Source organism: Vitis vinifera, chromosome 13 (genome assembly GCF_030704535.1).
Source record: "Vitis vinifera cultivar Pinot Noir 40024 chromosome 13, ASM3070453v1".
Taxonomy (NCBI): Eukaryota; Viridiplantae; Streptophyta; class Magnoliopsida; order Vitales; family Vitaceae; genus Vitis; species Vitis vinifera.
In genome coordinates this window covers 17,256,245-17,282,873 of record NC_081817.1, presented here as the reverse complement: position 1 = coordinate 17,282,873, position 26,629 = coordinate 17,256,245, and the positions used below count along the sequence as shown (strand labels likewise).

Here is a 26,629-nt window from a genome sequence, read left to right as displayed (position 1 = left end):
TCGAACTATAACCTTTAGCTACAACCTAGCCACATAAATATCAACTTTTTCATTTACTTCTTTCTTTCTCTTTTAGACCAACTTACACCTATGGGTTTTATTCCTTCAGGTGCTTCTACGAGAACCTAGATGATTACTACCAAAAAGTACTATTTTGTAGACCTAATTATAATGGTTTTAAGCACCTTTGAGTAGTAATCATATTCATTTAACCCAATTAATTCATTAAGGTCCTTAGTAATTGGTTTTAACCATTTTGTGGCAAGTTTACATGTTTTTATCAGCTTATGAATCAATTCAAGCATGCCAAATGATGGAGGAGCTACTTGGACAATTCATGGCAAAGCTTTTGGAAGCTCAAATTTATGAAGAAACCAAGCTTTGGAGCCTCATAATCCTTTGCCTTAGTCGTTCAAAGGATGCAAGGAAAGAACAGTGGAGAAGAGGAAAACAGGGTAAGGAAAACAGGGGACACAGCTGCAGTCTTTCATTGCACTTTTTGAGCACTTCCCGAAGTCCATTTTCTACATTCTATATACCATTTCAAAGCTCAGAAAGTCAAGAATCCAACGCTTCAAACCGTGTACGATTTGGATCTGAAATGAGGAAGATATGGCCTTCGGAAGACAACTGCTCCAGGCTTGTGCGAAAATTTCGCACAACACCTTCCAAATTCGCACACCCCCCTTGCGTGGTGCGAATTTTCCCCTGTTTCTGCCGACTCCACACAAGATCTTTTCTTTTGGATATTTTTGTATAAATTTCCATTCTTCTCCTTGTAATCCACCAATCATAAGATTTATTAGCTAGGAAGGTTGGAAAAACTTCTCTATTTATATCCCCTTGCATCCGTTGTAACAAATATTGATAGATAGATATAGAACATGCGTGTTACGTTTTACAGAGTTTTACAGAGTGATATCAAGTTAATAAATCAAATAGAACTTAATAAATGAAATAAAATTACGGTTTAACTAAACTAGTTATATATTATTTAAAACAAATTAAGAAAAGAGTTTTATATATATAAAAAAAACTTATTAATTTTACTTAAATAAGGAAAGAGAAATAGATTCTTAGGATAGAGTTTGGAAGGAATATGAGTTTTTGGAAACTCACTAATTAAATTATTATTGATTAGGAAGTTGAAAATAATATTAAAGATAATAATAATATCAATATAAGAAATTCTTAGGATTATCCAACTTATAATTTTTAGTTAAATAGTAAAAACTTTTTTTTTTTTTGTTATGTTAGGTGAAGAGTAGACTTTTCAAGATTAATTTCTTTAAGATTTTTTTAGTACTTCTTTAAAGTTGTTTAGACAATAACATTTTGGTTAATATGTTAGTTTTGAAGTTGAAATTTGAGGATTATAGAATTTTGTTTTACTACTTTGAATAAGAATTTGGTAATTGGTATCTTTCAATTATAAGATGAATGTTTGGTTCAATTCACACTTTGAGTCATGCTTGAGGTGTGAAATGATCATCGAACTCTGTGTTACTTTGGTGGATTCCATTGAGGGCTGAGTTTCTAGTTTTCAGTTGACTCAAAGGGTGGTGATTTCTGGATCTCTATCGAGTTCATTGTAATCTTCTCGTTTGTTTTATCCATTATTCCGGTATCAAATAGCATCAACAGATAGATCACATTTGGTTCTCATATCAATCCCGTCCAGTCCTCTTTGGCTCTCAGTTCTCGTGTTGATCCCCTTCAGTTCTCATCAAATCTCATATAAACAGATTGAAACCAGCATTTCTGTGGTTTGTTGGCCCAACCTTCAGTTCCCTTTGTAGCAGAATGTTTATCAGGGTAACAGCCTAAATGATATGCTGTGGTCAATTGTGTATACTGCATAAAGCCTGCCCATTAAGCCGTCTAGGAAATATATATAGATGGAAATTAGCAAAGCCATGGGAACTTTTTTCAGTTGAGAAAACCATATAAATAAATTGCAAATCCCATCACATGATGAAACAGTCTAGTAGCTTAATAATGTGATACAATTAAACTATAGTACCATATTAATTTAAGTTTAAAGTTTATAAATGCTAATCGGAGTTATAGCTCCTTATACTCCTTTACCATCTTTCACAATCCAGCTAGAGTTTTGATTCCCATGTTTTGGCAAGGTTTGGTCTAGCAGGAAGTTGCAGATATTCCCAATCAGCATCATCAACTTTTTCAAAATACTGATTCACGAAATCATCACGAACCAGCTCCAGTTTTGAAGGCTCCCACTGTCAGAAATCAGGCAAAGAACAAGATAGAAGAATGTTACTTTCAAGCAGTACATACAAAGATGATTCTAAATAAAAATATATAGATTTTCCCTATGGTATAATAAAGACCTCATCTTGGAAGACAAGGTCCTATATCTTTAAATATATAATTTTAAGGTCATAGATAAAAATATCTTTGAAGTGTAGAGAGAGAGAAAGAAAGAGAGAGATAGAGGAAATAGTGTTATCCAAGTGGAGGTTTTCTCCTCCTAGCCATCAATCCTACACATATACCACCTCCTCCTGACCTTTATTTTGGCTGAAGATGTACATGAATGCTATCTGGCATGTTAAAATCTGGTTCACATTGCATACTATTACTAAATAATACTTTCCCATGTATCATATAACCAAAGCTTGTACTCACTCCAAATGGGTTTTAGATGGCTTCTCCTACGATAATTTCCCATGTATCTGGCATGCTTTATAATTTTACAGAACCAAAGCAGCATTACTCTTATTCAAAAGACTTACTCCCAGTCTATTTCTTGTTTTATTTTGGAGTACATGCAAAAGAATTGTATGGAAAATACAGAGCATAATTGCACACTATCGGGGAAAAAAATGCAAAAAGATGTCACGGAAATTGCTTTGTGAATATGAAAACTTTACATTTGGGTTTTTTCATCATTTTTGAATCTTAGACAAAAGAAATTCCATCCTAGGAGAATAGTCAAAGAAGATAATTCTTACTGAAAAGGAAACAAAAATGTTCATCTCTATTTTTTGCTCTATCTTGCTAGGAGAATACCACCTCCTCCTGACCTTTATTTTGGCTGAAGATGTACATGAATGCTATAAAAATATTGCTTGTAAAATCAGCAGGTAGCAAAAGAAGCTATAAAAATAGTCTTCCTTCCTCTAAAGGTGAAATAAACAGCATGCAAAAGTGTGCCTCAGATAATTGATGGAACCCGTTGAATCCCCTCTTAGGTTATTTTAGGGCACTCAAGTTATTTTCTAGAAAGATTTTGGCTGAAGGGGAAGATTGGACAAATCGAGGGCTTTTGTCATGGGATCGAGACCTGATGGACAGTTGTGCAGTTGCACCCCTGTTCTCCTAACTCAAATATAAGTTGTTTCTTTTCCCTTAGAAATGAGTAAAGTCTCTATTTGCACAATGAAAAGAAAAAGAAATGGATAATAAGAGTCTCATGATAAGAATATGAATGCTGCCAATTATTTTCTATGAAGAGATAGCATTATAAGTACCTTGGGTTGTTTGCCTTTCTCAAATAATTTTGCTCTTGAACCCTGAATACATAGGTTCTTGCCATATGAGTAATAGGTATCAAAATAGCTAAAACAAACACAAGCTATCCAATCTAGATACCTCAATGAAATCAGGATTGAATGTCCTTTGAAACATGTGACAAGCGATTGTATAGTCTTGGATTAGACAATCTTTAAGTTCTTTTGTTCGCCCTTCTCTAATCTAAATATGAATCAAATAAATATTTTATTAATAGAGTAGAATTACATTGTTAACTAAGGAACTTTCCTTCGAAAATGAATAAGCATTTATAATGTTCTTACCAATTTAAGAAAAATTTTAAGGCTTGTTGGAGAAGCTGACTTCATGGAACTTATTGCTTGGATTATCCACTTGTTATCTCCATTTGCAGCCTCATTTTCCTAAAACAAGTGAAATTATAATTAATTATGACAAATATCATAGTCAACATTGCTGCTTTTGTTTTACAAAAGATAGAATACATAATCAAAGAAACAATTTTTCAACCATAGTCACCAGCATTGATAGGATTTCTTCAACTGTCCTCCTTGAGAAACATTTGTTGATTGTCTCCAATCTATTTATCAATGCATCAAAGTCACTAAAAGTCATGGGTGTCATATGCATAGTTGCAGTGTTGTAACTCAATAAAAATGCTTAGGAATTCATATAATCAATTTGCATGAGAATCACCTCCTATAGGCGCTTTCTTTCTTTAAGGATATTTTGCTCGAGAATCCACTGATAACTCTAGAAATGGTTGATGCATCTGAAGAAGCCACCTCAGATAGTGCATTTTCCAGTAAAAGAAGATCCTGTAACAACAAAGAATATGCGAAAAAATTTTAAATCTTACCATTTATTCATTTATGTGAATTTCATTTAGAAAGTGCCTTTTATGATAACTTTGAATGAATATCTTTGAGAGAAAGTACCTTTGAGAGGACAAAATGGGTAGCAAGACCACAAGCAAGCATCTCCTTTCCATCTAGTCGTGCACCAGTAAGTCCTAAATATTCTCCTTCACATCGATTAACACAAATTAAAGGAAAATGTGACAAATCCACATGAACACAAATTAACTAATGTATCATGTAGTAGCTTAAGATATTATTTAAATTTCACTACAGAGAAGCTAGACCAAGGAAGGTTTTAAAAAAAGCAAGTTCTAGTTGGTTATTTCTATCTTTTTTTTTTTTGTTTTAGCACTTCAAAATTTGTCTATTTCTCTATTTAATATTCTTACATGTGACTTTTAATCAATTATTTGCCTAAGTTAGAAAAGGGTGTCTAGACCATATATATTACTAAATTATAGAAGTTAAATAATTCACTTATTTCACCATTCCCTTGTTAATCTTAAAAGATTAGACATAAGATAATAGTTTCTACAATATGTTCGACAAAATTCAAATGTATTAATTAGATGCATATAAAATTATATTTATCTAAAAGGGGGAAAGGGAATTGGGAACTACATGCCAAATTTTATGATGAAAAAACTATGTTGAAATGTTATAAAGTTATAAGAAGAATTGATAACTTTACCAAAATATCCTGGGAGCCTAGAAAGGAAATATGATGCACCGACATCTGGGAAAAATCCTATTTGTCCTTCTGGCATAGCAAATACCTACACAAATTCAAGAAACCATTGAATTAGTGCTACCAATATTTTGATATATTCTCAAAAGACTAAGAGCACATATATTTGATAGTACGGAGGACATTAGTTCCAATCCGGCTCTACTTTTAAACCAAACAAGAAGTAATTGTAACTCAAATTAATTAAGAAATCATAAGTTAAAGTATGCATGCTACTTAAAGATCAATTCACATGGTATGAAGTTTACTTATTATTTGCTAGCATCAAATAATTTGAAGAGACCAGGATTACATCCCTAACTCCTCTCATATTTGATTCTCTTCATTTTAGGATACTTTCCAAATATTGTAAAAATCAAATATTATTAATATTTGATTTCTCTAGATTTATGAAAATATTGATGAGAGTATCTTCATGCCCTTTATGGGCTTGATTTTGTGTATCTCCTTAAATATTTCATCTAACAAAAATATGTTTGGATCTTTATATTTAATTATAATTATATTGTTATGGTTGTTGAAGAGAAAAAAAATTATATCCATTTATTGACTTATGAGATCATTACAAACTCATAAAAATGAAAGACTAAGAAAATTGGAACAAGTTCTTTATGAGAACCAAAGAAGCCAAAACAATTGTAGACATAGTCTTGGACATGGTCATGCCCAAGGAAATAGATATTGAAGTGGTTTTTATTTTCAATAAAAATAACAAGTAATTCATATTCCTCAAGAGGATGTGGAAGAGAATGCAACTCAAGTCAAAATAAAAGGGAAAAATATAATGAATATTAAATTCAAATATATAATTTTCTTTTAAAAAAAATAATGGCTCTTCTACTTATAAATGTAAAAGTTCAACTAAATATATGGAAGGGACAAAGAATATCATTAAATATACATATATATCAAGAATAACCTACTTTATTGTTGATATGTATAGGAGAAAATAACGAGAAAAATACATCCTATTTTTTACATTTGAGCAATCAACATATGTGTAGATTCAAAAATATGTTTGTCAACAAGTGGTCATGATACTTTTATACATGCATCCAAAATTCTAATAAAGGTTAAAAATAAAATATTTATTTATTTAAAAAACCAGAAAACATCAATTAATTTATTTCAAATACTACATGCCAAATATATATATATATATATATATATATATATATATATATATATATATATATATATATATATATTAATTTTAGGTCAACTTTTAGAAAAAAAGGTTATGGTCTAATCAAATCTCTAGATGAGATATCAAAATGTTAATTTACTTGTTAATATGTTCATGATTTTTAAAAAATAGAATATTTTTGTTGAATATTAAAAATATATACTAGTGTAAAATGTGTAAAATCTTGGATCAGTCCATCTTGAATTTGGCACTTGGATTTAGACATTACCTTTTAGGATTGAAAATAGTGAGCAAGAAAAAACTAGTGGTAGAATTATATAGAGCACCTAAATCAATTATGTGAAGAATGTTTACTTAGAAAACATGGCCAATTAAAAAAGTTTTTGAAGGAAACAACTAAATGATCAATGAAGCCTTGGTTTAGATTATGTGGCACAATTTATCCTAACTCTTTTGATATGAATAAATATTTCTTACTCTTTGATCATAACTTTACTACAAAGAAAAAAAACTAATGTATTTAGTACTTCTAAGAAATTTAAAGTACTTATTGAAAAGAAAAAAAAAAGCAGTTGCAATATAAGAGCAAAGATATTCTATAGAGGAACCTAATTTACATAAAAAGAATTTTAAAATACTATGAGAATCATGGGATTCATGAACCTTTAATAGTTTCATATTCTCCAAAACAAATGGAGTAGCTAAAATATAAATAAAATTATTCTTAGCATGATTTGAGGTATATTGAGAAGTAAGAAAATGTCTAAAGAATTTTGGGCTGAAGCAACTAATTACCTTATTTGTTTATCTAATCATTCCTTAATCAAAGTGAATGAAATAAAATACCACAATAAGATTAGAAAAAAAGACATTATTTCACACTTGAGAATATTTGGAAGCATTACATATACATTTATGCTTTAGATCAAAAGCAATCAAAATCAGATAAAAAGAGTAGAAAACATATTTTCATAGGTTATAAATCAAGTTTCAAAGTGTATAATCTAAGCAATGGAAGTATCAACTTTAGTAGACATGTCAAGCTTAATGAAGAAGACACATGGGATTAGGGTGCCTAATAATGCAAATATGGTATTCCTCCACTCTTTGGTGAAGGAAAATAAGGGAAAACTTGAAAGAGATCACTAATCCACCTCCATTAATACATAAAATTCCAACATTATCTTCTTCATTGAGAAGTTCAAGTGAAGATAAAACTATGTTTCAAGAGCCTACGAGAGTTTATGAGAAAATAAATAATAAAATAATTTAATTCACTTTTGCCTTTTTGCGAATGGCAAACCAATACTTTCTAAAAAAGTAATACAGGATAAAAGATGCAAAGATACAATGATGAGGAAACATAAGCATGCAATAAAGAAGAACAATACATAGGAGCTACAATCTCTTCCAAATGGGAAAAAAGGAAATTGGAGTGAGATGAGTATAAAAAGAAAAGAATGGTAAAGAAGAATATTAGAATTATAATGCAATTATTGGCTAAAAGCTACAAACAACATGGTATCAATAATAAGGACAACAAATATATGGTTGAATTGTTATATAGTTTAATTTTGCATAATTAAAGCAAGCATATTGATACAAGATCTCATTTTATTATAGTAAATTATGAAAACGAGAGTGCAATTGAAATTTTAAAAATTATTAATATTTTTAAAAATACTCTAAAGTTTAAAGATGTTAGAAAGCTAAAAATTTTAGTAAAATTTTATTAACTTATGTGGTAGATTATAGAAAAACATTTCTATACTAACGTAATTGTGTCCTAAAATCTTTTTATATATTTTGTTACTGAGAGTTTTTATTTTGTTAGATATGAGTATGTATAAATAAGGGTTCTAGAATAGTTAAATAATAATGGTTGAAAGCACAATAAATTATGTCCTTTAATTGTTTTATTTTATTAGTTGTCTCTCTTTATGTAATTGTTATATGTTTATTTTTAGCCTTAAAACAAAAATAAGATTGTGATACAAATTTAGGAGCCAAGCATAAAAATAATGAAAGAGTATGAGGAGATGAGGAATAAATAGGACCATGAGTCCATAGGATGAAATATGAAAAACTGATTTTTAGAAACTACATGTAGAAAAGACATGGAGTAATGATCCTTTTATAGATTTTGAACTTTTTAAGTTGAGTTTTCAGTGCATTTTAACACTTATAGCATGTGTTGGCCAACTACACATAGAAAGGACTCATGGATTCTAAACTTTTCACCTTAAGAGTTTGAGTGCAACATCTTAACACTTGTGTTAGAGTTATCCATACAAAACATCATATTGAATGAAATTGGTATGTTTTCTATTACTTCAATCTATTTCTATCTCCTATTCAAACAATATAAGGTGACCATCTAGAAAAATAAATCTATTTCTTATTGAATAAGTTCAATTCCTATAATTTGGAGCCAAAATCTTATAATTCGCTGATCAGAGGATCAGAATAGGATATTTTATAGAAAAATGATTTACTTATGCACACAATGCTTGACAGAGTTACTAAGAAGTTGATATTTAGTCCAAATAAGGTGGAATATGTGGTTGGGTATAAAGTTTGGTTGGTTGGAACATATGTTAGAAGATATACAAGTATCTTTATTTAAAAATAATAAATAAAAATTCAAGTTGCACAAGTACAAGGACACTAACTTCTAAAGAGTTTACACGAATAATTATTTCCTAATAACTCAACTCCTCAAAAAAAACTAAATTTTATTAGTATTTGAATTATTATAAGACTATTATATCCTTGTTTAAAATACAATAAAAGAGTTGCACTAAGGGTTTTAAATATAGTTCAATTCTAAGATTTTGCGTGAAAGACACTATACTAGCAAAAAGATCAATTAGCAAATGTCTCAATTATCTATAATTCTTTTTTCTCTTGTTTTCTAGTAAACAAAAGACTATCACTTTGTGCCTTGTATGTGTAGGCATATTGTTGGTTGCCCTTAAATTAGTGTTTTTATCTCTCTTTCTCTATTTTTTTTATTTGATTTTATTTTCACTAACATTAATATATGCATTATGTGCAATCAAACTTATTCAACTATTGGTTTTGGAACCAATATTGAAATTTTTAACATATGAGATCAATGCTTTCTAATACTGAACAAGTCAAGATGAAAGGATTGGGCTCCATAAAGTCTAAGATACCAAATTCAACCATTCCAATTACCTAACATGGGAGTTGAAGATACAAGTGCTTGTTAGAAAAAAAAAAGGACAAAAAATAGCTCCTAAAGGAAAAGAAGACAAACTAGTAGAGATTACAAATGAAGATTTTTATGAGAACGATAGTTGGCCATGGTAGATTCCACTAGACAAGGTTGTATTGTTCAACATATAAAAAGAAACCATGAATAAAGACGAGAAATTTTCACAATTTATACCATGGAAAATCCATATCAAATTAATGATTTCTCCATGAAAATTTCTACATCTCTAGGATGGAAAGTCCTCTGAGCAAGAACAGTTGAATGAGTTCAACATAACTATGATTAATAAAAATGGTGTTTGAACTAAAAATTGATATTTAAAAAATGTAAGAGTTATTGATCTTCTACTTTGGTCAAGGTTGGAATCACTAGGTATTTTGATCATGATCATCATTAAAGACACAAATTTCTCTTATGAATTTGTAATATCAATGTTGCTCACAAAATAGTCACATATAAAATTAATAAATTCTTTAGGTGATGCAAATGGTAGCACAAAACAAACATATAGAGAATGGGGTCATGGTGCTAGTAAAGAACAAAATGGATCCAATTCAAAATGCAAGAGTAAAGGGAAGTAATGGAATCATGCAAAACATGAGCATATGAGAAAAGACTTAAGATTAAGGAAAACTAATCAAGGTAATTCTAAAAATAATATACAAACATGAAATCCAAGGGTAAAGCTTGTTAAAGTTGAAGATTCATTTGAAGAAATAGAGGCATTATTTGTAATCCTAGAAGAAATATGCAACATTAAAGAGTTTCAGATTCCACTATATCATTCCATATGACACTAGGTTGAGGTTAGTCACATACTTACCATTTATGTGGTGCTATTATTTACATGGTTGATGATAAGTAATGCAAAATAGTGGGACTTAGAGATGTTTCAATTACAATGTTGATGGTTCCATGCATTCAATTTAGTAGGCAAAACACATAATGAATCTAGGGAAGGGTTTTTTTTATCATTGAAAAAAATTGGTGAAGATGGTTTCCAATTTTCTAGTGAGAAGATGTAATTGAAAATAACCAAGGGGGTGTCAATGATTGCAAAGATGTAATTAGTTCATGATTTGTATCTACAAAAAAAAAAATACCATGGTTGGCAAGTTATAATTGTTAATGATATGATAGAGTCAATTTGGCATAGGCATTTGGATCACATGAGCAAGTAGGGATTTAGGCACTACTTGATAGAAATTTACTTCATGATTTAAAGTTTATTAATTCATAATTTTGTGAACACTAGCCCTATGGAAAGCACCATAAAGTCAGTTTCTCTCATGACATATTTACTGTATTTCTAAGGAATCAAATCAAAGGGAATTGTTTCATTTCTTTTCATTCTTGCACTTACTAAAACTTGGAATTAAAAAAAACAGTGAAACCCATCTAATTTTGAGGAATTGTTCTTCAAAGTGGAGAATGGATTTCCTTAGATTTGCCTAAAGAATCTCATTCTCTTTCTTTAGGAATGAAAATTGAACAAAAATACCCTTAAGAGATTTATATAATAACAAATTTATATATTAATTTGACATAATAACAAATTAAAAGCAATAACATATTTTCTAAAAAATTAAAAATAATGGAATAATTACTAAATATAATAAACTATTTTAATTAATTACCATTGATTGAGATAATACCATAATTGCATCATCAAAATTATAAAGGGTAATTAAATTAATTTATGACATCTTTTGTTTGCATAGGAAAAAAAATGTGAGCTTTATTCATGTAAAGAGTCTTATCATTTTAAAGATGCTAACTAGTGGAAAGTGTCTAAGGAGGAGGCAATGAAGGCTTTGTATCAAAACAAGATGCATGACTTTATTCAATTATCAATAGAGTAGAGGGATATTTGTTCAAATGGGTTTAAAATTAAGTTGAAAAGCATACTAATGGAAATATGAAAATATATGAAGCTTACTTTATAGTAAAAATTTATTCTCAAAAAATCAAGCATTACTTAGATAAACTTTCTCCTTTAATAAGTTTGGATACTATTTGTATTTTTTTGTGTTGAGTAGCTGCATTTGATTTGAAATTTAAGTAGCTAGATGTAAAATTGTATTTTTCCATAGTTGGGTACTATATGTATTTTGTTGGGTTTGATAACTACACTTGATTTAAATTTTAAGCAAGTAGATGTAAAAATTGCATTTTTACGTAGTTTGGGTACTAAGTATATATTATGTTGAGTTTTGTAGTTGCACTTGATTTGGAACTCAAGTAACTATATATAAAAACTGTATTTTTCCATGGTAATCTTAAATATAAGGAAAAAAAAAAAAGGAAGAATTTGATTATGATTTGAGTCCTTTATGAGTTTAGGATTCCATATAGTTTGAAAAAGAAGAAGAAAAATAAGAATTTGGTTGTGATTTGAGTCCTTTATGAGCTTAAGATTCAAAATGGTTTAAAGAAGACATTATGGTATTTTCAAAAGCCATCTGAATCCTTCATGAGCTTAGGATTTTAGATATATGATTTGGCTATTGTGTCTATTGGTTTTGAGTCTTATAAACTTAGGATTCCATATGAATTGGAGAAGGCACTGAGGTGTTTTTATAAGCGATTTCAGTCTTGTATGAGCTTAGGATTCCAAATATGTGATTCTAGCCATTGTGTCTGCTTTTTATAGTTATCATAGTGTTAGCTTTATAATTTTATTATATGTAGATGACTTGTTAATTGTTAATAAAAATGCAAATATGAAATTCATTGTGACTAAAAATTTTGAAATAAAGGATTTAAGAGTTTCTAATCAAATTCTTAGGATGAAAATATTCAAGGATAAAAAGAAGAGGAAAATTTGGATAAAACAAAAATGTTATATTTATATATTCTATCCTTACTTCAATAAAGAAGATGATGAACTAGTCAATACTTTGTTCCCTACTACTTGCTAGTCATCTTTAAAACAATCTCTAAGAACATAGACGTGGAGAAGATACATTATTTGTATGAAGTATAATATTCATTTGCAATAGGAAGCTTAGTGTTTTCTATGACATGCAATAGACTCTTCATTGTTTGAAAGGTACCTCAAAGTGTTTATTATTTTATAGTTGTCAAGATCTATAGTTGGCTGGAATTGTCAATGATACTATGCAAGATATCGAGATTTAAAAATCTAAAAGCATATATAAAAAAAGGTATTAAAAAATTCTATTACTAATCATGTGTTACAATCAAAATTTGCATTATTTATAACAGAAGTATAAGGAAGTCATAGAAGCATGCAATGAAGAAGTTATTTGGCTATAGGGGTTGCTTAGTAATTTCAAGTAGCATAAAAAGTAATTGTGATACTTGCTTAGTAATTTCAAGTACCATAAAAGGTAATTGTGATACATTGCAACAGTCAAAATGTGATATGTCTAGCTAAAAGTGTTGGAAAATTTTTTATATGGGCTAACATTAATTGAATAATTTGTATTTGCAAAAACGGGTTAACGGATAGTCTATTATATAATGAGCCCAATTAACTAGTGATCACATTTTGGATTGGGTTTTGCATCTTTTGAGTAGAAGCTCAGTTGAGTGGCAAGTGTAGGCTATGGGTCTCATTGAAGCCCATTATGGGAGGGCCCAATGAGAATCCAATTTGAGTTATGCTAAGTCCCCTCTCTAATCTAGATACAAAGGGTTTTTCTGTTTTCCCATAGAGCCACCATAGCTGTTATCAAGATCATAGAGAGGAAGACTTGGTTGCAACAATCAATCATGGTTTTTTATGATGGCTCAAACAGGTATGTTCTTTATAGTGATTTCCTATTGTTAGTATTCTTTAATCATGTATGATTAATCTATGTGATTATATAAATATTTTACAAAAAGCCCAATATTTTACTCAAGAACACTGAACATAAAGACTAAGTATCACTTTGTAGGAGCAATAGTGGAAAAGGGTCAAATCCTACTACAAAAGATTTACTAATGATAATGTATCAAATATGTAAAACAAGTATATCATAATAAAGAAACTCATACAAGAGAGTTCATTCAACACAAGACTTTTCTTGGGTTTGTTGTTATCCAGTACTTTGTGAAGTTCACATAATAATTTTGGAGTACTCTCTTGTTAGTAGAAAATTAAGTCTTCAAGCTAAATAATATTAAGAAAAAACCTAACGATGAACAAAAACTCTATGTAGTTAATCTTTGACTTAGATAATGCTACTAAGTCCTATGAATCAATGTTTCTTGATAATTCTACTCATAATTCAAACTAAAACTTTATTGGTACTTGAGTTATTATTTGACTTTTTCAAATCTTTGTTCAAAACAATGTAAAAAAGTACATTTGATGGTTTGAACATACTTTAATTCTAAGGATTTGGGCGTGATAGTTTGAATTGCTGAAGTGTAATTGGTAAGAGTTTCAATTATTTGTATTTTCAACTTCTTTCTTTTTTTTTTCTACGAATTAAATTTCTTTCTTTCTTTTTCTCAATTTTTTACATTTGTTATTATTTTTCACTTTAATTGAAGATATTGAATATATGTGAACAAGATTCCACAACAATATAAACATAAATTCAACTAATATGGAAAAAATAATTCTTTTCTTGACTTAGTAAAGAAATGTCTATTTTATTTTATTTGTAAGGAAAACCTATACCTATTGTAGATTTTGGTTTACACCGTTTTGTTTTATTATAATCATGGAAGTCATTCTAATTGCAAATAAGAATAATCGCCATATTTAGAAACTACTTAGTGATTAAGATATGAAGATACTTGATAGTGAATAGTTTATCTAATCAATTGATAAGGAAAATTTAATTGATAGACACCTACTTCAGGGAAACAAAAAAGAAAAAAAATGAAAAAGGATTACAACAATGAATTAGTTAAGTAAAACATGGAAGTAGATTTCACAAAATAACATTTTATCACAAGATATTATTAATTAGAGAGGTATTAAAGAATAATAAGAAGGGGGTAGATAAATACAGTGTTCTCAGTGACAACCCGAAACATTGAATTCATGGACAATCCAGCACCTCCACCCATTACAATTCCATTAATAAGTGAAACCTTCAAGGAAACAAATAGATCAACACAATGTTGCAAGGAGATAAAATATTGTTGTTTATCACCAACATGTATATGTATATAAAGTCTCACCAAAGGTTTTGTAGATGTTGCAAGTAAATAGTCTAAGGTGAGTTGTTTCTTGTAGAAGCTTGCACCAAAGCTCCAATGTCCTATTCATTTGAGAAATATATTAGAAAATAACATATATCCATTGACACCTCGATTAAAAAAAGAATACAATCTTCATATTAAAAGTCGCACTTTGTCATTGTTTTGTTATCTCTATTTCACTTACAAGAAACGAGAGTATGTTCAAGAGTTAGAGTAATAAGCAACGATATATGCCTCACCTATATTATTAAAGAATATGAATAAAAATAAGATGATGAAGAAGATGAGAATAATGTAAGAAATAAAATGGAAAATCTCACCTTCATTTATAGAAAGAACCATTCCTACAACATCTCCACCCGCGCAAAATGCTTTTCCTTGTCCCTATAAAGGAAAATTTTATGAGAAGATACTATTAAATGAATTTAGAAATCAAAAATCAATTAGCCATGCATGTGTTGGACCCATAATATGATTTTATTATATGTTAGAGAATAGTAAGATTTTATTATGTTAGACCATTTACTAAAATGAATCCAAATTTTTACCTAAGTGTTTGACTAATAATGAGCATTACTTTTCGTTTTCACTAAAGAATTGAAGCTTTTTGTTAAGTTCCTAACATAAGCACACTAATTTACTACACAGAAAATGTTGCATTTGTAATAAGTTAAGAAAATCTATTCTAAATTCTTAGTATTCATTCACTATCACATGTTATAGCATGCCTTTAGTTTCATCAAAGTGTAGATTAAATATTTCTTGATATAGTTCTTCTTTACCTTTAAAATCAAAAGTTTGACCATGGGATCCTTCTCATACACTTCCAAATTCCTTAAAATTTGAGAAATCTGCGCATAAAATAATATTCAATAAAACCATCCGTTAATAGTATCATTGGTAATTCAACATCCCATTTGTCCACATAATATGCATAAATGCATGAGAAAACGAATGTACATGCATGTGCAAAAAGAGAGCGGTAGAAAGATCAAGATGTTCCAAAGAATATACATCCTCAATATGAAAAAAAAAAATTAATACCTTTTATCTTTATACATAAAATGAAAATTATGATGCAATGAAAGCAAAAACTTCTTCAAAATCTTACAAAATAGTCGAAAATCAACTCCATAGGTCAATAGTTTCTCATCATTATGAATTGAGGATTCATTCACCACATTTTATGTGCATAGGAGTCATTTTCTCAACATGCTAATTGAAATCATATTTGCATAATTTTTTTGTCTAAATCATGTCCTTAGCTCCTTTTTCATATCAAACATACTTCCCAACACCAATTAATTTTGCCTAGTTAGTTCTCTCACTTTTCCATTGTGAATTTATAGTTGTGAATAAAAAAGCTCAAAGGAATACCTTAAGGTATATCAAACAAGTAAGGCAAGCAAGGAGATTTATTAAAACATATAAGGAAGTCAACACTAGCATTTTGGGTGACATAGTAAGGCAACATGTATGGTCCATGTCACTCAGTAGGTGGCACCCTACCTTAGACACTTCCATGTTAGGTGGCAATCAAAGTGACATGTTGTCCTAGCTATTATCTCTCCTGATTTTGCTTGAGTTCACATCCTTTTGCTTTTTCTCTTCTATTCTTGGATCCAATAAGCTATTTCATTCTACCTCCACCTAGCCAAATACTTACGGCAACAATTGAGGACTAATATAGGCCTATTTTGCAACTAAGAAGAGATTTTTTTTTCATGCCCTAAGGAGTTAAACTTCTTCTTCAAGCTTCCAACTATTAATTTCCTTATATTCTATCAATTCTATTAGCATTTGTTTATCTTTTATTAACTTAAATGTGTTTTTGTTGGCTCTAAGTACTCTAATTTACCTTGTACAAATTTATACATCTTTGGTACAATTTTCAAGGTTATTAATGGCACTATTGGTTTCAAATCTTTTATTTATGAGTTTCTACATTTATGATAATAGTTAGTAAGTAGTTTTATGAGCCAATGAGAAAGAGTCCATGGACACTTTCCTAGGGTATTGAACACACCTCTTGTGTTAGGTTGATTGTAAAACATTCTTTTGTAACTTGGGTTCCTATTTTCAAACAAGAAAATTCAAAGTCACTTGCCTTAGAAATTAAGGTTTAAGGGTTGCTTTTGTGGGATTTTAAGTTCTTAGTGGTTTTGGATCATTTCAGATTAATATTCCCCCTATTGGACCTATAAATCTAAGTTTTGGTAAAAAGGAAATATGAGAGAATCTTAATATGAAAAAATGACAAATTTTGCAATGTTAAGGCTTTTACAAAGAGAAGTATTTAGTTTTTTTATTGAAAATCATCCAAGTAGAGCATCTTTTGGTGTTACCAAGTGTAGTAATAGAAGAGTGTGTATTTGTACCCTAGGGAAAGTCTAAATGAACACCAATCCTCAATCTATTTGGCCTAATTAACTTTTGCATGCCTTATTCTAAAATTTTTCCAAAATTATTCTAAATGAAAATGCTAACCTTCTCTATTTCTTCCAAATGTCACCTTAAAAATTCAGTCAAATAGTTTTTCCCTCACTTCACACTTAATTCACTTTTTAAAATTGTACGACTCCCCTATACCTTCACCACTTCCTAAGATTCAACACTTGACTCATGGGTTTTAAAACTACAATCACAACCCTGTACTTGGGGATATCACATAGGAATTCTAGCAAAGGGTAAATCTTTTGGCATCATAAGAAAAAAGAGCATTCAAAAAGGTGTGATAGAGAAATTTTGTGATGATTTATTTGGTTGTGATATCAATTACAACTATGTAAATTCATTCTACTCTCATTTCGTTTTTAGTTTTGTAGATTATTAGTAATTTTAATTTAATTGCATATAGATTGTTACTTTTTGGACTTGGCATTTATTGCTCCTTGGTGGGGAAATAGTTGTGCATGTACGTGGTAGATTTAGAAAAGCCTAATTGGACTAGAGATTGTAGTCAAGATAGATTAATTAGAGTCTTCCTTACCTAACCTACCCAGCTAGAGATAAACAAAGTGGTTTGCAATCAAGGATGAAAATATCGATTTCGATAGATATATCAGTAACTTGATTTTATGAATATATTAGGATATATTGAGAAATATTGATAGATATTTTGACATAAAATATTGGAAAGATGAAAATATTAAAAAAATTTAACAAATAATAAAATAGTAATAACACATGTATTGAATTTTTTATTGACGATATATATATAAAAAAAATACATTAATATTTGGATAAGTTTTTTATTTAAAAATATTAATAATTTTTATTTATAAAATTATATTTGTCTTATATTTAATTAATATACAAAATATATAATAAGATAATTTAAATTAACTTATTTATAATGATTTTATTTTAATTAAGTTATAATATAGAATATAAAATATATTTGTATTTATAATTTATAAAAGATATTTATAATTTATAAATGATGTTATAATGTTTAAAAGATATGTATAGGATGTATATATGTATATTTTCATATACATTCTTAATAATAATGAAGCTGGAGTTCAACCCTAACATCCATAGCAAACAAGAGGGAATGGGTTCCCCTCTCGATATGTGTGATATCGATATATCACCGATAACTCAAACCTAAATCTTAATTATATGAAGCGCAAGAAAAAGATAATAGAAAAGAAAGATGGGAAAGGAAATTAAATGAATAAATTGTATCATTTACCTTTTATAAAGACTTGAGAGTTTCACAATATTAAATTTCTCCTAGAATTCCAATTTTCTATTTTATTTCTTATCATTTTCATTTTTCATCATTTTTAAAGAAGAAAAATTGAGATTCATCCTACCCTCTTTCCTTTTCCATGTTGTTTTCCAAATTCAAAAGAAGTCTAAAATCCACCTCAATAAATAAAGATTTAAACAAGTATCACGTAATGCTAGAACCAATATCATAAGTGGGCAACTTGAGGAAAATACCATGTATAGTGTTTGATATGTGCTTTCTGTGTTAAATAGAACATTCGAAGAAATGTCTTATTTCAAGCAATGTAAAGGAATTGGAACAACGTTTTAAAGAGTAAATCACTTTTTAATTGCACTTAAATATTATAATTATGAAAATCATAATTTTCTTAACTTTTTACTTTTAAATTTCATGACAAAAAATAAAAGCAATAGAGGTATCAAGCTTTTAATTTTAACTTCAAAATTTTTAAAACAAGTTTCAAAATGGAAAGACAAACATCTTATTCTATTCTTATCAAACAACATATTTTACATATGACCATGGAAAAAAATTTAAATGCACACAAAATCATAAAAAATCATTAAAATAAATTTCTACTTCTTATTTTTTGTTTCAAAAACAAAAATAAAAATTAGAGTAAATAAAAATATTTAATATTTATACAAATGAAAAGCATAAATGTAAAATGATTTATATAAATATTTAATAATTATAAAAATTAAAGGGAGAATTACGCAATAGGATGTGCTGGACCCGAACAATTACTAGAAAGGGTGGTCTCTTCTAATAATTCTTGGGGAGGACTTTAATAAGCTTAAATACCAAAACTGCCCTTCAACTAAAACTTTTAAAATTCAAAGCATTTAAAGCACTTTACTTGATTTGTCAAGACATTTATGGTGCGTGGGTCCACATTTATTGTAATTATTGATATTCAAATTTTAAATCAAAATTTTGGGTTTAACCCTTACAATTATATATAATTTGTAATTTAAATTTACTATTTAAAACAAAAATACTTTTGAAAAATATTTTCAAAATATCATTTATTGTTTTTCTTTTTACATTTTTTATTTTTATTCTAAATTTTAATTTTATTAAGAAAAAAAAATAAGTTTTGTAATTACATAATAAAAATGATGATTTTTTCATATATATATATATATATATATATATTATAATTTAAAATTGGTAAATTATGTTTTTGTATTAAATTCAAGGAAGATAAAATGTTTAATTTTTTACTCAAATTATCTAAAAAGAATAAGAAAATGATGGAGAAGGTTTAATCATTTTTTATTTTTATAATAAAATAATTTTTAAAAATTTATATGATTTTTTTTCCTTTGCATGGTGATTTTTTTTCAAATTTTCATATATAATTTTTTTTTCTCAATGCATCGAGTGGATGATGTTAATATATTTGATATGTTAAATATTAATAAGGTATAAAAAGCGATCCTCAAGATTATTACTTTTATTATAAAATACAAGTACAACAAAAATATGTTATAATTATAATATAAATACACTTACATTACAATAAAACCTAATTAGAAAATTTTTGAAATTTTTTATAAAAATGATAATTTTGTATGATCATATCATATTTCACAATATACCTATATTATAAATAATTTCTGAAACCAAATGAAATACTAATTTGAATTCAAGAGACTCGTAGTTTTATATATATATATATATATAAATATTATTAAATAATTTCAATACACTAGATAAATATTGTTAATATATTGATACGATGTGTTAATACCAATGGGGTATAAATAAACATTGTTAGAATTATTACTTTTGTAATAAAATATAGGTACGACATAAATGTATTATACTTACAATATAAATACACTATCATTACAATATATTACAACATAATTTAATTTATTTTTATTTAATTTTTTCATGTGCTATATTACCAAATGAATAATTGTGAGTTATTCCATTTAATAGGTGTGTGCTAGTCAATAGAATATTTATATATTATTCAATTGATGAGTGCTCGTAAAAAATAATTATTCATTATATTATGGTAACAAAGTTTTTAATTGTATGTTCCATATATAAAACGATATAATAACTTTAGGATATGGTTTTTATTTATGAGATTTTGAAAATTATTTTTTTTACTTTCTTTAAAAAATCTCAATTTTTTTGAAAAAAAAAATAACAAATTTTTAAACAGCCACTTGATTATTCAAAAGTGAACAACAATTTTTCCGGGCTGAGGAATGTATTGTTGATTACCTATCAACCTGTACTTACCATCATGTATGGGCCCTATATCATTGACAATCTCAAATTTATTTATAAATAATATAGAAAACATATTTAAAGATAAAATTGTCCTCTAAAAATCCTTGAGATGAGTAAGTCTTACTAGTAATTATTCTTTCTAGCCTACCCTATTGGGTAATTCTCCCAAAATTAAAACATAATTGTAAAATTATTTATTTTCTTCTAAAAGCAGTAAAACCTGAACTTTTGTGATTTTATAAAGATTTAATATTTACAAAAATTAAAAGCATAATTACAAAATCATTTATGCTTTTTTACCTTTAAAAATAATAACACCTAATATATAAGGTAAAATTTTGTCCATTGAATGGGGGTTATAAACATATTGTTCTAAATACAAAGAAATGGATAATGGACAAAACAACAGAATAGGTATAAAGCAATGGAACTTAAATATAAAACAATGAGATTTGAATTATATACACGACACCACCTAATTGATCGTGCCTTTCTTATAATTTTAATAAAAATTTTGTTAAACTTGGTCTAATTAAGCTTATCCCGTATAATTTTACTTTTTATTTATTTAATTAAGCTTATCTTACATGATTTTACTTTTTATTTATTTATTCATATAGTAGTACAACAACTACAACTATTATTATTATTATTATAGATGGATAAGTTACATTTAGCAATTTTCTTCCAAATTCATATTATTATTATTATTATTATTATTATTATTATTATTATAGATGGATAAGTTACATTTAGCAATTTCCTTCCGGATTCATATTACATCATTTCACCCCTCCAACCCAATTCATTTGTTTTTAATCCCTTGCCCATTTTCTCTTCTTGTTAATGGATGAATTCCAACTAATCAAGTTTACTTTGTAACATCAAGAGACTAAAACCATAGCCAAAAAAAGAAAACGTATTAATAAAAAAGCTTAATTAATTATTTGTCACAATCAAGAAGAGGAATGATATCATTAAGTACAAAAAGGCATTTCATTATGTACTTGAGCAAGTAATCAATTGATATAGGAAAAGAAAAGAAATCTTAAGTAATTAATATTAAACTTCCAAAAAAAGTACATTCTAGCAAGAAGAATAAAAACAATATGATATAAAAATAAATAAATAAATACAAAACATAAGACCCATGAGAGAATGAAACTTAATTAAATAATTTAATCAACATCAAATATTTCATAAATATATACAAAATAACAATCATACCATTTCATAAGTGAGACTGTTTAGCTTGTGGGGTCTATTTAGTATCACCTTTCGCACACATGAACTTTCCTCAAAAAGGACCTTAAAATTACAAATATATCATTAGATAAGCAGGTGCCAATATAAGTTTGTAAGATGAATACAACCTCTATGGGCTACTTAATAATATTTCTTTAAAATCAATTTGTTGGGTTAATTTTGAATCAAAAGTTTTCTTTATAATTTATTTATTTTTGTTTGTTAAAGGAAGTCCAATGAATTGAAGAAGACAAAAACATATAATATAATATACTATTTCTATTACTTACATAAAGAAAGCCACCAACTTTTCTAAAAGTAAACTTAAAAACTTAGAATTTGGATTTTTTTTTTTTTTTTTCAGATTCATTTAAGAAAATTTTATGTGATAAAATTTCATTTTGAAATCCTATCACAACATTATTTCAAATAAATAAATAAATATAAATTTCGACAAAATGATATTAAAATTTTAGTCCATCTTATCTCTTTATTTGAAATCAAATCTCTAATTAACATAATTCTAACTTATTGAACTTAATTTTTTTAGTATAAATTAATTATTTTATTACTTGGAGAAGGAAGAAAGAATGACAGAAATTTCCAAAAGAAATGAAAGGTTAATGTTCAGTGGTTGTAGAGGTGAAGTAACAGTTGAGGTCACCTTCAAAACTCGTCTGCTAATTTCTTTAACATGCAAAATACTACAAACTGTTTAATTTCTATGTCATGCAACGTAAAAATGCTAGAGGCAGCAGCCTTCTACACCATACAGTTTTCTTATATGTTGACCACAAATTTGCTTCAAAACCAAGCCCAAAAAAATTAGAAATAATGTCGCAAAATAAAAGGAAAAACCCCTCGATGGATTAACAAGAATTAACCAGTTACCTGGTTAGGCTCCGGGTGGGACAAGGAGCGGGAAGCCATGAGAGATGACGGGAAGGAGCTAGATGACTTGGAAGAATGAGATAGATACAAACCAATGAGGATGAGAGTTAGTAGCATATGAACCGAGAGTATTTATGGTTGTTTTACGAGAGCAATAATGGATGGTTTCAGGGCATAGCATTGACTGGTAGGGTTTCTGGAATTGCCTACAAGAGAATCGTGGAAGCAGAAGATTGAGTGGGTAAAGGCATGCACATATGGTAGAGAAAAGAAAGCCACAAAAACTCAAATTTAATGGTGTTTTCTTTGTTACTTTGGCTGGAATTTCACCTTTGAAGGAATAAATTAATAAATACTTTCGAAATGTCTTTAATGAAACCCAGAAAATCAGGCAGTGTATTAACAGCTCCATCACCTACTCCTTCCCCTCATTTATTATTCCCTTTTGATCCCAAATCTGAAAAATGGAAGACCATGAAATTTGAGGAAAAGAAAATGATTCATTGGAGTATATATATATATATATATATATTATTATTATTCCCTACACACACACACACACACACACACACACACACACACACACACACACACACACACACACACACACACACACACACACACACACACACACACACACACATATATATATATCAAAGTATAATGTCACAACTTATCAAAATAGAAATTTCTTTAAAAAAATAAAATTGAAAGGAAGAAGAAGAAGTATTTTATGCATGGTATTGGAAACTAGGGACATAGTATTTTATGCATGGTATTGGAAACTAGGGACATATGGGACCCCTCTCACACACACACACACACACATATATATATATATATATATATATATATATATATATATATCAAAGTATAATGTCACAACTTATCAAAATAGAAATTTCTTTAAAAAATTAAAATTGAAAGGAAGAAGAAGAAGTATTTTATGCATGGTATTGGAAACTAGGGACATATGGGACCCCTTTTTTAGGAAATTTAAAAAGATGAGAGGGAAAAGTCATTTACCAAAATTTGAGAAGTAATAGAAAAGAAAATCTAAAATAGAAATTAAAGAATGTTTAACATGTCTTTTTATCTTACTTTGAGTTATTTTCACACTTAACAAATTAGTTCCTGTTGGATAAACATTAGAGGTAAATGACAAAAATTAATATTATACTTTTACTTAGCTCACAATTTAGAATCCATTAGTTAGTAGTTATAGAAAACTTTTTTAATATGAAAAATGTTATTGGATACTTAACAAAATTCAAAGGACGCTTTTAAAAATTTTTAAAAAGTGTTTTATTTTTCCCTTTTTTTTTCCATTTTTTTTTTAAGAAAAGCACTTGATAAATGATTCTCCTAAAAACATTTCTAAAAAAAAACTAACACTAAGAATGCGTTTGGTGCTTATTTTAGAATAACACTTAAATGATAAAAATTTTCTAGTATTAGAAAAGCTAAAAATACTTCCTAAAATCACTGTCAAATGGGTTTTTAAATATTTCAAATAAAAATACTATTAAACATACTCTTACTCCCTTAACCTTCCCTTCTCATAGGATTTCTAGTAATGGAAAAGCTCATATAAAACTTGCTTCTAAATTAAATGTAATATCTTAGATATAGGAATATGATATCCTTAGACATACATATACTATATACATGAAATTTTAGGGTAACATATCCCATTTAATATGTTATATTATATTATTTTTATATTTATATTTAATTTGTGAAATGAATAAAAAATAATATGAAATATATATTATTTTAAATATCTAAAATAAAAATTATATTACATTCAAATATTTTCTATTTAAAAAAATGAATATTTTGTTATGTTTAACAATATTCATTATTAAAATATTTAAATTTTATAAATAATTTTTTTATATTATGTTATTTAATATATAAAAATAATTTATATATTATATATTGATATTATTTTATAAATATTTTTTAGTTTTTCTTTTTTAATCATAAATTTAATTTATAATAAAAAATTATTTTGTAAAATGAGTATATTAAAAAATAAATAAATAATAAAAATTTGATAAAAAATAAATTTTTGATACATGGGATATATATATATATATATATATATATATATATATATCTCATATCTTACCATAAGATTAACATATCTCATATGAAATGAATAAATAAAATAAAAAATTATAGATAATATATTCCACCACTTATCCTATTTCATATTTAATTGAATATAAGATAAAATAAGTGATTGAATAACTTATCTTAACCCATCACCAAGGGATACAACATAATATCCCCTCTTATCATATCTTATGTTATATTTGGTCAACCAAACATGATCTTAGGGTTATCATGTTTACACATATTTGTCTACAACTCAAGCTGTTTAGAGATCCATTTATCCATGGCATTGGAAATTAAAGAAATCTTGGAACCACTTTTTACAGGTAAAAGGAGTGAGGTAAAAGTGATTTACCAAAATTTGATAAATGCTGGAAAAGGAAATCCAACATAATAGTTAAGGAATGCTTCATATGGGTTTTCGGTTAGCTTGAGTTATTTTTAAAATTGATAAATTCAGTCCTGATTTGATTGACTTCCTCCCAAAGCTTATAAAAGTTGCTTTATATGTTCAGATAACTTTAAAGATAAATTATAAAAGTCACTATATCTTTTTAATCCTCAAACCTTTTTTTAAGGACTTAATGCTAACCCTAAATCATGTTCAAATGTCTGATAACCCCTTTTGCTAGGATTTTTCTTCAAAAAGTGATAAAATAAATAAAAAATAAAAATCATGTGATTTAGGCACGTGAAAATTATATTATGAGTTACCTAAATTACATGTGATGTTGGTATGGTTGTCAGGTGTCCTCATGTACTGCCTACAATTCAGGTGGTTTACAATATTGGAAAGTAAGGAGACATGGGACCCATCTTGAGAAATATTGGCAAGGAAAGAGGGTTTAAAATTTGAAAATTAAAATTAAAAGAATGCTTCATATGGCATTTTAAGTTCTCACTTGAATAGTTTCAGTGTTTTTGGCTTTAACGGAAAGATGAAGGTGAAACCAATTTTTTAAAATTTTGGCATTGTAAAAATTTTATCAAATATAAAAGAACTTTTAGACGCTAAAACAAAGTTTTTACAAGAGATAATATTTTTCTAATTTTTATATTAGGCTCTTGTTGAAGTCACGAGCATGACAAAATAAAATAATCAAACAAACATTAAAGCTCTTATTAAGGTTAAAACAAATTAGTTTTTTAAAAGTTAATTCATGTCGCACTTAAAATTAGTTTAAGTCTTTAAGGTAACAACCTAATTTCTTGATTTTAAAGCTAACTTTAAGGTAAATTATAAAAATCATCCTTAAATAATTTTTTATAAGATTTCTCATTGGAAATGGATGGAGAAGCTCATGCAATTTAGAAATATAGACATTACAATATTCAATAAAACCCATGCTTAAATCATATATAATATCCACATGCTGTCACATGGACTTATCCATTAATTTTGGACAAAAATCCTAAACACATAAGAGGTTATTCATTAATTTTGGACAAAAATTGCTAACACATAGAGAGGTTTAGTATATATTTGAACATAGTTTAGGATGGAATTTGCTTCAAAACATTAAGGGTTAAAATAAAACATAAGTAAAATTATAGAAGTAGGGATGATAATATAATGGGTTTAGTAGCGGTATCTATCCCACTTCATCTCACCCCTAATACAACGGGTTTAGGACAAAGATAAAAATGTTATAAGTCAGTTTGAAAATAATCATAATAATAATCACTCTTGAGTCCAAATTTG

General features: G+C 27.7%; 1 protein-coding gene across 2 annotated transcripts; it reads right to left on the bottom strand.

The window, feature by feature from the left end:
• Nucleotides 1-1,933: 1,933 nt before the first annotated feature.
• Nucleotides 1,934-23,084, bottom strand: LOC100260736 (3-hydroxyisobutyryl-CoA hydrolase 1). Of its 2 annotated transcripts, none has more exons than XM_010660705.3 (14): nt 22,807-23,084; nt 21,898-21,978; nt 15,461-15,529; nt 14,999-15,062; nt 14,658-14,737; nt 14,484-14,567; nt 5,068-5,152; nt 4,455-4,540; nt 4,213-4,334; nt 4,027-4,096; nt 3,822-3,920; nt 3,619-3,720; nt 3,498-3,539; nt 1,934-2,243 (listed from the first exon to the last, which is right to left on the bottom strand). In XM_010660705.3, exons 1-14 carry the CDS (start codon nt 22,921-22,923, stop codon nt 2,106-2,108), a joined length of 1,239 nt encoding a protein of 412 aa, XP_010659007.1. In that variant the 5' UTR covers nt 22,924-23,084; the 3' UTR covers nt 1,934-2,105. The 2 variants fall into 2 exon arrangements, with proteins under 2 accessions (XP_010659007.1, XP_002272772.2); XM_002272736.4 differs by having other exon boundaries at nt 4,036-4,096.
• Nucleotides 23,085-26,629: the final 3,545 nt, after the last annotated feature.

Coding starts and splice junctions, on each gene's coding strand:
- LOC100260736 (XM_010660705.3), bottom strand. CDS start 22,923: ATGCTACTAACTCTCATCCTCATTGGTTTGTATCTATCTCATTCTTCC. Junction 4,335..4,454: donor CCCATTTTGTCCTCTCAAAG/GTACTTTCTCTC, acceptor TTGTTGTTACAG/GATCTTCTTTTACTGGAAAA. Junction 4,097..4,212: donor AAAGAAAGCGCCTATAGGAG/GTGATTCTCATG, acceptor ATTGATAAATAG/ATTGGAGACAATCAACAAAT.